The sequence below is a fragment of the Mobula birostris genome, chromosome 32 (genome assembly GCF_030028105.1).
Source record: "Mobula birostris isolate sMobBir1 chromosome 32, sMobBir1.hap1, whole genome shotgun sequence".
NCBI lineage: Eukaryota > Metazoa > Chordata > Chondrichthyes > Myliobatiformes > Myliobatidae > Mobula > Mobula birostris.
In genome coordinates this window covers 18,069,808-18,084,314 of record NC_092401.1, presented here as the reverse complement: position 1 = coordinate 18,084,314, position 14,507 = coordinate 18,069,808, and the positions used below count along the sequence as shown (strand labels likewise).

Sequence of the window (14,507 nt, the reverse complement as noted above, 5' to 3'; positions counted from 1 at the left end):
TTTACCTTCATCCTTTTCAATTCATTGCACCTCCCTCACCCAGCTGGCTTCTCCATCCGTCCTGTCCAGCTTGTCCTCCTTCCTTTCCAGTTCTGATGAAAGGTCTCTGCGCGGAACGTCAGCTGGTTATTCCTTTGTTCCTAGATGCTGCCTGACCTGCTGAGTTTCTCCAGCATTTCGTATCTGTTACTCTGTATTTCCAGCATCTGCAGGATCTCTGTTGTTTATGACTGCCTGGAAAGTGATCCGTGTCTCCAGTTACGCCTAGCAAGCTGCTGCTTACACACACCGTGGATGCCATCACCCAAGACATGCCCTGGTTAAGGTGGTGGTACACTCTCAATGTTTCAGGAACAGTTTCTTCCCCTCTGCCTTCAGATTTCCGAATGGACAATGAACCCACGTTTAACACCTCACTATTTTTATCCTCTCCCTTTGCGCTACTTATTTAATATGCTTCTCGTAATTTATAGTTTTTATTACGTATTGCAATGTACCGCTGCAAAACAAATTTCACGACACATGCCAGTGATATTAAACCTGATTTTGATTTTCAGATCATTAGACAACCTGTTACCTTGGTATTTTGCAGTGAAGTTGACTGCAAGTGAGATTTCAATAAACGGACACCAGACCGTACTGTGGGCTAAAGCATATTATTCAGACACATTAAACATCAGGCTTAATAAATGTAGGACAAAAGGCTATTTATAACAAAATGACTTTTTTTAAAAAATACACCTCTATGCATACAAAATAGTTAAGTTTCCTAAACAGGCTGTGCTATTGTTACAAACGAGGCGGGAAACCCCATGAAGTGAAACATAATACTAACAGCTCTGAGTTGAGTAGCATGTTCAGCCTTACACCCTTCACTCACATCTGTTCCTCCGATAACCTTTCATTTAATGTTGTCTTTGTTGGCTAAGTAAGCAAGGGTACATTTGATGGAAACACATAGGCCGTTAGCTGGATCTGGGATGGTCATCTGACCACTTAATGTACAGAATTTAAGAAGGATCATTAATATACACCAGCTGCTACCCTTTGGCTCATTTCAAAGTAACATCTATAATAATTAGTGATATATTCACAGGGTGACATTGGAGCAGACTGGAGCAATAAAGCAGCCTAGTCTTGCCACAATAAACTCTACAGTGGAATGGTTACAGTAGTATAGAAGAAGAGCACTGACAAAACTTTTATTAACTTAATTAGGAAAGAGGCGTTATTGGTTCTGGTTCTTGAGGGCCCGTGAAAAAATTGTCAGTAAGGAACACTTGGGGAGCAGTGAGCATGAGATCATAAAGTTTAGGCTAAAAACGCTGAGGGTCAAGAAAGGAACTTGTAAATTAAAAGATTTCTAACATCAGAGGGGGTGAGAACAGATCTATCTCGGATATTATGGAACCAAAAATAGACAGGTAAAAGTATGGAGGAAGAGTGGTTGACCTTTAATGACAAACACATTAGGCACAAGCTGAATACATTCAAAGGTTTGGTGGGGGGGGGGGGGGGGAGAAGAGGGAGCACACCAAAGCTAAAGCCCAAGCCCCTGGGCTCACAAAGGAGAGAGTAGCTCACAGCCATATGAGGGGACATAGAACAACAAATAAACAAAGAGAATGGGAACGAGCAGTGAACTGAGAGCAAAACCTGAGTCTCCTATTGGTATAGGTGAAGAAAATGTACCGTAAAGAGGCTGGGACTGAGAAATCTGAAAATAATGAAAATGCAGAGACAGAAGGCATAGCTGGAATATGCTGTGTCAGAACCTCAGGAGAAAAAATGTGAATGGGGTGAGAGTGATTAGATTTAGAAAGGTTGGCTTTGTGCAACCAGGTGACCAGGTTTGTGTGGGACACAAGGAAGGTCTGGTGAAAGCTACAAGAGGGCCTGCAAAACCTTTCTATCTCCTGTGATACAGAGCTGGAAAGTGAGAACTTTAGTAAGGATATGCCAGGTAATTTAACACCAGGCGTGGGGGAAACTGTCAGAAATAATAACCAGAGAAACAGTATCAGGCACTTGGAGATGTTTGTTGATGATAAAGATTCAGCACAAAGGTGTTAAAAGGCAAATTGTGTTTGGTTGCCTGATGGAAGTTGCCGCAGGAAAAACAACTGTGGTTTACGTGAGATACCTCAAAGTTCTATATAAAGGTTTTATCAGCAAAACTAAACACAGTGGAGTTAAAGAGACAGTAGTGGAAAACAGTGGTGATCCCAGGGTTAATGCTAGTACCAAACTCTTTGACGTATGCAAGTAATTGGACACTAAAGTGCAGAGTAAAATTTGCAATGAGTTTGGCATAAAAAGAGGTAATATTGACGATATGGCACAGGTATAAAAGAAGTCAGGAGTAGAGGGATTCGAATGCAGACGTGAACTAATCCTTGCAACTGGCAGGGCATGGTGAGATTCAAGGATTTGAATCTTGTTGCAAGGTTAGTCTGCAGAAACTATGATTGTTCATCTTGCAATAAAGTGAAAGTTTTGACAAAATCAAGACAAGTTTATAAAATACATAAGAAAGAGGCAGTTCAGATTTGCAGAAGGTTCAACAACCAGGGGCCCAGATTTAATATTTAGGCCATCTAATACAAGTGGTATAGCTGATACGTTACGTTCTCTCTCTGACTATTTAGGGTTCCTCCCACGTTCCCAGAGATTTGTAGATTGGTAAGCTGGCTGTTTTACCTTGCCCCTCATGTGGAGGAGAGTGGTAGAGTCTGGGGGTAGTGGGAGAGGGTGAAGTTGAGGTGCATATCAGGAGAAAAATGGGATGAGGATAGGATTTCCATACGTAGATGGGTAATGGCTGGCGCAGACTCAGTGGGCCAGTGTGACTATAGCATGAGGAATTGTCTGCCATAGGCAGTGTGGCCTGGGACTGAAAACTTGGTGAGGTTGTAGACACTGGGCCCATCAGGGTGGAGAGGAAATAATCTGCAGGAGGGGTACAAGGCTCAGCCAGTGGAACTAATGAAATCCATCTCTTATAGGTGACAGTGTCTGGGTGGACAGAATGGCCTTTCGCCATCACACTACCCATTCGGTGACAGGGGTCTTCAGGCTCTGGAAATCCAGTAGGGACATCAGATAGCTCTTCATGCACTCCTGGAGCTGGGCACCACAGGAAAAGCCACAACTGACTGCTCAGTTCTCACAGTGCAACAGCCGGGTAGAGTTGGAACCAGGTAGATATCTGACTATACCAACATCCGGCTGTGTTCTCCACCTGGCGTTAGTAAGGCAGCAGTGTTTAGAGAGAGAAAAATGGAAGTCCCAGCAGCCAGAACACTCCCATAGATCAGCATTTCTTTTAGGCCACAGTGGGACTGTAACAAGGTACCTGAGGTGTGAATGGGAGTGGTGGTGGACCTGTGTATGAGGTGATACCCCGACACGTTGAAGACCTCCATGCCCGTGGTGACTCGGGTCCACAGCGCTATTCTGCTGTGACTGCACAGTGGCGGCAATTACAGGGTACACAGCACAGAAACACACTGTCACACATTGTATAAAATCCCCGTCAATACCAGACCCATTTACCTGCATTTGGTCCCGAGCCTTGTTAATGTGTCAGCTACAGCACAATGCCTCCGTCTGATACCGTGAGCTCAAAACCACCAGACTGTTATGAACACTGTTGCCCCCCCGGTCTGGCACTAGGGCATCTTCACACACGCAGTCACACCTACAGCTTCTCCACCCAGCACAATGGCTCGCAGCCGAGAACTCACCCAGTGAGTACAATCGCATACAGGGGAAAGTGTCAGGGTGCACTGAGCACTGGGAGCTCAGGGAGAAGCACTGACTAGGCAAAACAACCATGTGACTGACAAGATGCCAAAACTTTAAGCTGACTACTGAGGTACCAGGCATTTAGTTATAGCAGAGTGGCTGAAGGGAGCTTCCGGGACCATGGACATTGTGGGGCCGTGTTTGATGTTGCACAGTGCATAAAGAGGTCCTTCACCCCATTGTAACCATCTACACTAACTTCACTTCTACATTAAGTCCAGAGCTATTTATTCTATGATAATTTGAGTACTCAATTAGACACTATTTAAATGTGAGAGGCCCTGCTTCCACAACCCCTCAGGCGGTGAGTTTCAGGTTCCAAGCCCCTTCTGAGTGAAAGAATTAAAACAGAACAGTACAGGACAGGAACAGGCCTTCTGGCTCATGAAAATATGTAAACTAATTGAACTAATGATGCCTAATCACATTAGTCCGTGCTACCTACATGTCCATTTCTCTCCATTCTCCGCACATTCATATGTCTTATCTAACAGCCTCTTAATTGCCACTACGGTATTTGCCTTCACTACCAACCTTGGCAGTGCCTTCCAACACATGCCATTTTGTTAAAAAAAAATTGTGTAGCTCACCTCCTTTAAATTTACCCCTTCACACCTTAAATGTAGGCCCTTTAGTATTAAGCATTTTGACCACGGCCAAAATATATCAGCATCTCACCTATCTAACCCTCTCATAATCTTATAAACTTTTATCAGGTCTTCCATTAGCCTCCAAAGCTAAGAGAAAACAATACAAATGTTGTCCAACATCTCCTTCGAGGACATGCATTCTTATTAGAGAGCATCATGGTATACCTCTGCTGCACCATATCCAAAGCCTCCAACACCCTTCCTATAATGGGGTGATCATATTGAATGCAATACTGCAGATGCATCCTAACCAGAGTTTTATAAAGCTGCAACATAACTTCCTGACTTTTGAACTCAGTGTCTCGACTAATAAGGCACACAAGCCATACGCAGCATGAGCAGTGAGGGATGGGGAGCTCGTTACAGGCAGACCACAGCATGCGATGTGAGTGAGGGATGGGGAGCTCAGTGCAGGCAGACCACAGCAATGACAGTGAGAGACAGAAGGCTCAGTGCAGGAGGGTCCCAGTCTGAAAGGTGAGAGATAGAGAGTTACGTGCAGGAGGGTCATGATGTGAATGGCGAGTGAGCAGTAACTCTGTGCAGGTGAGACAGTCTACACGACTCATCCAGTAGCCATCGCAAGATCATTTACCAGCATCCAGTCTGTATTGTTTACTGCCCTGGGATGCAATAGCATCTCTAGGTCCTTCTGAAACGCAGCGAGTCTCTCTGCCTGCACACCTTCAGGTTGTGTGTTCAATTCCAACACCCCTCAGAGAGGGGACTTTCTTCCTTAGATCCCCTCAAACCCCTGACCCTTCACGCTAAACAAGTGCTACTTAGTTTTACTTCTGATATTGAAGTTTCCCACCATCTTTCCAATCCTTTAGCCTGAAATTTTGTGAACCTCTTATCAGGAAGTCATCCCTCAGCATCCCATCCTCTCCCGGTGAATGAAACAGGTGGGATAGTGGTGCCACTGTCTCTCAACCCCTGTGACCTGAGTTCAGCCGTAACCTCAGGTGGTCCCTGGACCTGTGTGGCTTTTCCCCTCGGTGCTCCAGTCTCCTCCCACATCCCACACTACTGGCCTCTGCAATCTGCCCCTCGTGTATAGGTGTGTGGCAGAACCTCGAGGGAGCGTGAAGGGAAGGAAAGTGGGAAGAATCACACTCAAGGTAAATGTAGGATTAGTTTCAATGAGTGATCGACGGTTGGCACAGACTGGGTGGGCTGAAGGGCCTGTTTCCTGCTGTAACTCTCAATGAAACATTCCAGCCCGATTACTTCCCTGCTAAATCTCTCCAGTGTAATCAGCTCCTTCCCGTGGGACAGCCATAAGAACTGCACCGAATAACCATTCCACAGTGAAATGCAGGCCTGACCAGCGCTATATAAAGGTGTATCCAACCTCCCTGCTTGTGCTTCAGGACCTGAGTAGTGAAAACAAGCGTCCAAAGTGCCTTCTTCACCATTGACCTGCATTACATAAATTCTTGGGCTTGTACAGATCCTCTGTTCCTCAGTACTCCCCAAGGCTCATCCATTCATATTTTCCTTCAACATCCATCTTCACACAGTTCGATTTGCCAGAAGGACTGTAGTGTGACAGATGAGAAGTAAGCAGAGGTCGGGCGGCGGGGTGGATGAGGAGAGGGAAGACAGTGTTACTGTTGTGTTGTTCGCGAACTGACCGAGGTAGGTGGAATGCTTGACACTTTGGGACAGTGCAAAAAGGTGTGTCACAGAAACCAAGGACCTTTGCTCTGGGAAAGGGAGAGTGCAATTTGCTCATGGGATGCATGGGCTGTGGGAGTCCTTCAAAACAGAGGGTGGAGGGACAAAATGGTCCAGGTTCCTGATACATCTGGTCAGTTTGATTACAAGATCTTGATTCGTAAAGCCTTGAAAAGTATACAGTGTACTAAGAAATACACACCTATGTATATATATTTATAAATAAAAACTTTTTTAAAAAGAAGGCAAATAATTGCATCCAGAGCACTGATCGCATATCCACTGCTTTTAAGGCTTAACATTCTGTTAATATGAAACCAGTCTCAAGAATTGTTTGAACAAAGAGGTCACTTAACATGAATTGTTATCAGAGACATAATCAAACTCCTTGAACATGATTTGTTCCTTCTCACTGAGAATGCGAGGCTCCCTTGGGGGTGTCAGTTTTGCTTCTTCTGCCGTAAATTCCTCATCAAAGTTGCTGACATCTTCCGAATCTTTAATGGTAGGTACGAAAGGTGGCTTCACTTTCTTTGCCAGTAAGGCTTCCCAATCTATTTCCTGAGAATTTTAAGATGTTAAGAGTTCAACATTGGAAATAAAGTGAAAAATGAACATTCATTTCAAAAATTTGGAGAAGAGGGGGTAAGCAAAATTTCCCTAAAATGACTGAGAAATTAACCACCACTGCATAACTACATGCACCGCCAAGGAAGTTTTATTACAGAGTTTTAAACCAAAGTGAAGGATTTCTGAGAAAGGTTATATAGTATAAACACTGAAGGATTATAGGCTGTGTAAGAGGGAAGGGTTAGATTGATCGTGGTTTACAGTGCCTTGAAAAAGTATTCAACTATTTTCACATTTCATTGCCTGATTTTCTAAATATAAAATATATTGAAGTAGGATTTTTTTGAATTAACCCACAAAACAATGTGCATCAGGTAAAATCAAAAGAAAAATTCCAAAACCTGTCAACAATTTACTAAAAATTAAAAACCTAAATGGTGAGGTTGAAAAAGTATTCACCTCCTTCATAATTACTATTTCCTCAGGTGCAATGCTGTATATTATCTTACCAACTCACCCAATTCTTTCAAGTAGAAAATTGGAGGTTCACCGCCTCTCCCTGCAAGGTCCAACAGCATGGTAGACTTTCAACAGACCAAACCAAAATGAATAGAAAAGACCATTCAAGGCAGGTCGGGGAAATGAAAATGGTGAAGCACAGATCCAGGGAAGAGTATAGGACCAAAGAGTAAAGGCACTGAACAAACCTCAGAGCTCAGTGCAGTCCATCATGAAAAAGTGGAAAAAATATGAAACCACAGCCACAGTGCCCAGGTCAGGCCACCCCTCAGAACTTAAGCCACTGGGGAAGAATGACACTTGCAAGAGGCTGCTGCGGTGACAAAAGTTACACTCAGTAAGCTGCAGAAGTCAGTGGCTATATCTGGGGATGAAGTTCATGGCTCCACAATCGCCAAGGCCTTGCATAAAAAGGCTATTTATGGAAGAATGGCAAGGAAGAAGCCCTGGCTAAAAAAAGAGCACACACTTGTCTGTAAAGATTTTGTAAAGCATCACTTAGAAGATGCTGCAAAGATAGGAAAGAAGGTCTTGTGGTTGGATGTGACTAAAGTGGAATGTTTCAGCCTCAACACTAAGTGGTACATGTGGCATAAATCTCATACTGCACTTCAGTCAGGTAACACCACCCTTCCTAAGTATGGTGGAGGTAGCATCATACTATGGGGATGCTTTTCAGCAGCAGGGACTGGAAATCTGGTCAGGACTGATGGGAAAATAATGAAAACTGCTAAATACAGTGAGATCCTAGATAAAAATCTGTTAGTCTCTGCCAGAAAGCTTAAACTGCAGAGGAAGTTCGTCTTTCAGCAGGTCAACAACCCAAAGCACACTGTCAAAGCAACCATGGAGTGGCTTCAAATGAAGAAAATTTATGTCCTTGAGTGACCCAGTCAAATTCATGGCCTTAATCCAATCAAACATCTCTGGCAAGATCTCAAGACTGCTGCCCACTGCCGCTCCCCAACTAACTTGGCACAGCTTGAACAATTTGCAAGAAGGAATGGGCAAATCTTGCTCCATCATATTTTAGACAAGTCTCTATCAGCTTTGCACAAAGACTCCAGGTTGTCATAGCTGTGAGTGAAGGGGGATGAATACTTTTGAACTGCTGACATTTCAGTTTTTGAATTTTTAAGTTTTTCATGCTTTACAATTTTTCTTGTGTCCTTTTGTTGGCTCTACTGTGAAAAAAGGAACATGTGAGGTTCAGAAATAAAAACTCTCAGTTAAATTAATCAAAATCCTTAGTTGTTATACTCATTATGTGAACAAAAGGTTGGGGGCTTAATACTTTTACAAAGCACTGTATATGGTTCGGCTCAACATTTGGGCTGAATGGTCTGTAGTGTGTGAATATAGTCTACATTTTAGATTCAGGAAGGAGCAGTGGTAAGACAGCAGTTACAACTGAGGTGACAGCAGGCATATACAAATTATAATCAGAGGATCATATACAGGTAAATATACAAAGTATTTATAACAAAACAACGGTCTTTCAACTTTACATACATCTCTCATAAGGCCAACATTAAACATTGAAAGTGAGCCATACCACAGGCAAGCTGGGATATAAGTTGATTTAAGATCCGCACAGAGTTTTAAAATGTTACAAACAGTTCTGAACAGCGCATTGCAGGAAACCCCTGGAACTACCTTCCTTAAAAAGTTGTTACAGAACTTTCTAAATTCAGAGATACGACTTCAAATCCCACCACAGCACCCCTGAAATTAAATTCAATTAAAATGACCAAATAATTTAGTTTAAAAATAAAGGAGCTAGCTTCAGTTGTGGTGACCTCAAAACTAGTGAATGTTTGTAGAAGGCAGCCGGCTTTGCACCTGTGGTTCAGAGTCAAGCACTTGCCACAAATACCTGGTTTGACCTACGTGACCTCTGACCAAAGACAGTACCAATGGAAACCTGTGCAGTGTGTCAGCCTGAGACACTGGTTAACCACCTTACAGACTCACCCTGGAGATCCTACAATGTTTACATGTCCGTGAATGAGATACAGCCTGACATGTAGTGGGTCATGGCCAGGTTGGTAGGGGCAGCTGTGATAGTGACGGGATCACATCTCCAGCAGACATGCCACCTTCCGTACCGAAGGAGAAATGGTTTCTCAGGGAAAGGAAGCAGCAATGTGCGATAGATATTAACAACTTCGATGTGAATGTCTGAGGGCTGATTACCACGTCTGTGGACAACACAAAAGTTGGTGCCATTGCGGATAGTGGAATGATATCCACAGCCAGAGCAGGATACGGATCAGGTGGGAAGCTGGGCACAGTGTGAGGAGATGGAATTTAATCCCAATGTGCAAGCTGATGCATTGTGGGAAGTCAGACAGGATAGAATGTATACAAAGTGTCAGAGGAACACAGCAGGTCAGACAGCATCAATGGAAAGGAATAAGGTCGACGTTTTGAATTGAGAGCCTTCATCAGGACTGGAAAGGTGAAGAAGCCAAAATAAGCTGAGGACAGTTAAGGGGGATGGTAGGTGGCTGGAAAGGAGAAATACAGTGAGAAGCTGGGAGATGTTAGGTGGAAAAGGTAGAGGGCTGAAGAAGAAATATGATAGGAGCAAAGAGTGGACCATTGGAAAAGGGAAAGATGGAGGGGCACCAGAGGGAGGTGATAGGCAGTTGAGAAGAGAAGCAGTGAGAGGAGAGCCAGAAAAGGAAATGGAAAGAGAGGGGAGGGGGGAGGGGTAAGAAAGTATCATAAACTAGAGAATTCTATGTTCACGCCAACAGGTTGGAGGCTACTCAGAGGGAATATGAAGAGTTGCTTCTTCAACCCGAGAGTGACCTCATCACAGCAGTAGAGGAGACCATGGAACGACAAGTCAGAATGGGAATGGGAAGTCAAATTAAAATGGGTGGCTACTGAGAAACCCCGTTTTCTGTGGCACACAGAGTGAAGATGATCGATGAAGTGGTCAGTCAATCTGGGTCGGGTTTCAACAACGTAGAGGAAGCCACACTGGTAGCACCGGATACGGTAGATGACCCTGTCAGAATCGCACGTAGTGCCACCTCACCTGGAAGGACTGTTTGGAGCCCTGAAAGGTGGTGAAGGAAGACGTGTACAAGCAGGCATAGCACTTGTCCCACTGGCAGAGATAAATGGCAAGGAGGAGATCAGTGGGGAGGGCCAGCTGGACAAGGGAGTGGCGTAGAGAGTGATCCCTATGGAAAGTGGAGAGTGAAGGCGGGAGGGATAAGGGCAGATGTGTGGGAAATGGAGATGTGGATGAGGGCAGTACTGACAGTGGCAGAAGGGAAACACTCTTCTTTGAAAGAAGGATATCTCAGATGTTTCAGAATGAAGTATCTAATTCCTAGGAAGGATATGTGAGAGAAAGGATGAGATTCCACTGGAGATGATGCAGGAGGATGCCTGGACTGGAAGTCTTTACTTATCAGAAGAGATTAGAAGACTGGGCTTGTTTTCCCAGCAGCAAAGGGAGACTCAGGGTTGATCTGATAGACGTCTATATGACTATGAGAGACACAGGTAAGGTAGAAAGTCATTTTCTCCCCAGTAGTAGGAATAACAAAAACAAGAGGGCATAGTTTCAAGGTGAGAGGAAGTAGTTCTAAAGGGGACCTGGGCTGTAAGCTTTATTTTGAGACGGAGAGAGGGTAATAAGCTGCTAGAGGAAGTGGTAAAATTTGAGGCATTTTGGCAGGCACTTAAATGGACTAAACTTATTCCAGGACTGGGAAGACACTGGGAGGGAGGCTCTTGCAGAGATGCTTGCACCATCTTTACCCAGAGACGAGGTACCCAAAGTGGGAAGCTAGAGGATTGGGAAGTTTTTAAAAACTTGCAGAGGAAACTAAGAAGGTCATTAGGAAGGAAAAGATGAATTATGAAAGGAAACTGGCAACATGGAGGTTATGCATTTAAGAATTATTACAAGCCAGGGAACTACAGTGTGGAAGACACTGGGAGGGGAGCCCTTGCAGAGATCTTTAGCCATAGATGAGGTACCCAAAGACTGGAGGTTGTGCATTTAAGAATTATTACAAGAAAAAGCCAGGGAACTACAGTGTGGTGAGCCTAACATCACAACCATGGAGGGGATTTTGCAAGGAGGCAGAGGGTTGTTGTGGAGGACTGCTATTCCCTTTGGAGGTCTGTGACACTACAGGGATTGTTGCTGGGTCCACTCTCATCATTTGTATTAACAATCTGAATGACTATGTTGTTGGCATGATCTGTAAATTTACAAGTAAGTGGCAGTTCTGTGGGTGAAAACACCTTGTTAATGAGAGAGGTCAGAGGAGAACGAGCAGATTGGATCAAGCTGACAGAAGGGTGACAAATAAATCCTCCAGCCCTGACAAGGTGCTCCGTCGGACCCCGTGAGAGGCTAAGATATTTAAAACATCTTTAGCCATGGGTTAGGTGCCGGAGGATTGGAGGGTAGTTAATGTTGTTCTGTTGTCTAAGAATAAGCCAGGAAATTATTGGCTATTGAGCTTGGCATCTGTAGTGGGAAAGATACAGGAAGGTATTCTAAGGGACCGGGTACCCTTGCTGATTTGACTTAACGCAATCTGTATGTTTCGATATACATGTGAAAAATAAGCCTCATCTTTTTATCTTTAGAAGACAGACCAATGGCACAATGGGAAGAACCACTGACACACAGTTCCAGGAACCCAAGTTCAACCCTGACTTCCAGTGCTGTCTGTGTGGAGTTTGCATGTTCTCTCTGTGAGCATGTGGGTCTTCCCAGTGCTCCACTCTGCGTTGGCGATAGTAGGTTAATTCCCCCAATGTGCAGGTGAGTGTTAGAATCTGGGGAGACCTGATAATAATAAGGGGAATAAAATTTATGGGGATTGGAATTGGACTATGGGCTGGTATAGACTTTATGGGCTGAAATGCCTCTTCGTGGCAAAATGTAGAAATTATCTTCCCAGTTTCTTGAGTGGAAAACCCTGGTATAAGCTTATTGAGAATCACTCAAAGAGCACCACAGGATAGTCCTTGGCTCCGTGCCCTAAACACCAGTTTGGTTCCTTAAGGTTGTCATAGCCGGGGGTTGGGGGTGGTAGTGGGGACAAGCTCTCGCTACCTTACCAATGCACTCAATGGCCTGCGCCTCAAATAGCCTCTGACAACCTAGTCCAACTCCTGGACTTCACACGTGGCTTAGCTATTATGCCCAGCTGAACCGTTTCTACTGACAGGAGAAGGGGAAAAGGCAGGTTACTGGCACCTTATAGCCTTTCGCTCATCAGCTGTGGTTAGCAGCTCAACTAGGCAAAAGGAAAACTCTGATCTCAAACTTCCGCTTGCTTGTGGCTACACTCACTCACGGGGAAGGCTTTGGGAGTAAACCCCGAGGAAATATCCAGAGCAGAGATCCTGCACTGAGTTTAACGCTGTCTGGCAACTCCTGTGCCAGGTGCCAAGCTATATCTGTCTCTGCATGGAGAGGAGGAGCCTGCTGCATGGTAACGGCTTGCTCTCCATATCCTACTGTCCTGGCTTGCACATCACATAGACAGCTGGGACAAAATATCCACGGTCAAATCCAACCAATGGAGGGCCTCAGCCAACCTGCAGGAGGTTGACAAGCTCAGGGACAGATAAAATGACAAAGCATCATGAATCAAACTCTCAACCTCACCTCTCCCCTGGCTTCATCACATGAAATCAAGATACTGATGAAGGTCTCGGGCCAAGACATCGACTATTGATTAACTTCCATCGATGATGACTGACCTGCGGAGTTCCTCCAGCATTTTCTATGTGTTACTCTTTCAAAGGTGTGACTTAGGCTTGTTTGAAGATTACAAACGATACAGATATACAGCAACACAGCAAGCGACGGTTGTGAGACAAAGCTTGTTAGCTCTCTACTCACTCTGAAGAATGGCTGTTTCTTCACTTCCTCTGCGTCTCGCTCACTGGATCCTAGCCGCCGCTCTGGATTCCTCCGTAATAGCTGGGCACGAACACAACCTTTGTCATTACTCAGACATTCACTACAGGCTGTGTAAGTTAATACAAATCCACATACTCCATGGTTAAACCTCTTCATTCTTACTCGGTTTTGTACGCCGATGCTTTCAAATGCTTAAACATCGAGGACAGCAAGTCATGAAGAGGTTGCAGAGAGGATACAAAGATAACTGGAGAGCAGACATGGGTTCAAACGAGCAAGGCTCAAGTGGGTTCAAATGAGCGAGGCTCTAGAGGGTTCAAACAAGCAGGCTGAAAATCCATCAAATATGAGTGGGCTTAAATGCGTTAAAAATGAATGGGCTAAAGTGAGCTGGAAAAGATTGAAAGAGAACCTGAGGGACAAGCTTTGTGCGTAGAGGGTGATGGGTTTGTGGAACAAGCTGCTGGGGAAGTGGCAGAGGTGCGTACAATTATAACATACAAAATAAAAACATTTGGACAAGTATATAAATGGGAATAGGATTAACTTAGATATGTATCTCGGTGATGACTTGGGTCAAAAAGTCTGATTCTGTGATGCATAACTGTGAATCTATGAATCTCCACCTTTATAAGCAAGGTTATCAACTACTTTTCCCTCACTGAACTGGCTCAGGTGCTAAAGTTAAAAATTCAAAGAACAATGAAACAAATTGGTCACATACCCTTCTCATTATTGCAATGGCTTCTGAAGACAGGAATCGTGGATATCGAACCTCATCATTGACAATGCTGTCAAAAACTTCCTCTTCATCATCTCCAGGGAACGGTGACTACAAAACAGAGCCAAACACAGTACTTTGAACCATAACACTATCAAAGGAATTCATAATTACTGAGTTATAGAGTCACAGAGCAAGGAAACAGGCCCTTGGACACACCAGCTGGTCACTGGATGCCTAACCACTTCCATTCCCGTTTCCTGAATACGACCTGTAGCAGTCACCCCTTATTCTCCAATGTTCAAGCTGGCCAGCCTCTCTCTAAAGCTTGAGGTCTCTAGTCCTAGCAAGATCCTCGTAAATCTTTTCTGCGATCTTTGCAGTTTAAGCACATCTTTACTAAAACAGGGTGATCAAAACTGAACACAGTGCTCCAAGAGTGGCCTCACCAATGACGTACAACTGCAGCAAAATGTCCCAACTCCAATATTCAATGCCTACCTGGGAACTGGAGTTCCCATAGTCATAGTCATACTTTATTGATCCCGTGGGAAATTGGTTTTCGTTACAGTTGCTCCATAAATAATAAATAGTAATAAAACCATGTCCTTCCGCAGTCCTTCATAGATGTTTTCTAAACTTGATT

At 44.3% G+C, this 14,507-nt stretch overlaps 1 protein-coding gene across 2 annotated transcripts in view; it reads right to left on the bottom strand.

The window, feature by feature from the left end:
• Positions 1–500: 500 nt before the first annotated feature.
• The window catches only part of LOC140191269 (serine/threonine-protein kinase N2-like), a 155,123-nt gene continuing 141,116 nt past the window's right edge, over positions 501–14,507 (bottom strand). For both annotated transcript variants that reach the window (XM_072248527.1, XM_072248528.1), the window contains exons 20-22: positions 13,865–13,972; positions 13,120–13,200; positions 501–6,698 (exon numbers count right to left, since the gene is read on the bottom strand). In XM_072248527.1, the coding sequence (XP_072104628.1) occupies positions 6,489–6,698; positions 13,120–13,200; positions 13,865–13,972 (399 nt within the window). In that variant the 3' untranslated portion in view covers positions 501–6,488. The remainder of the gene's footprint in view (positions 6,699–13,119; positions 13,201–13,864; positions 13,973–14,507) is intronic.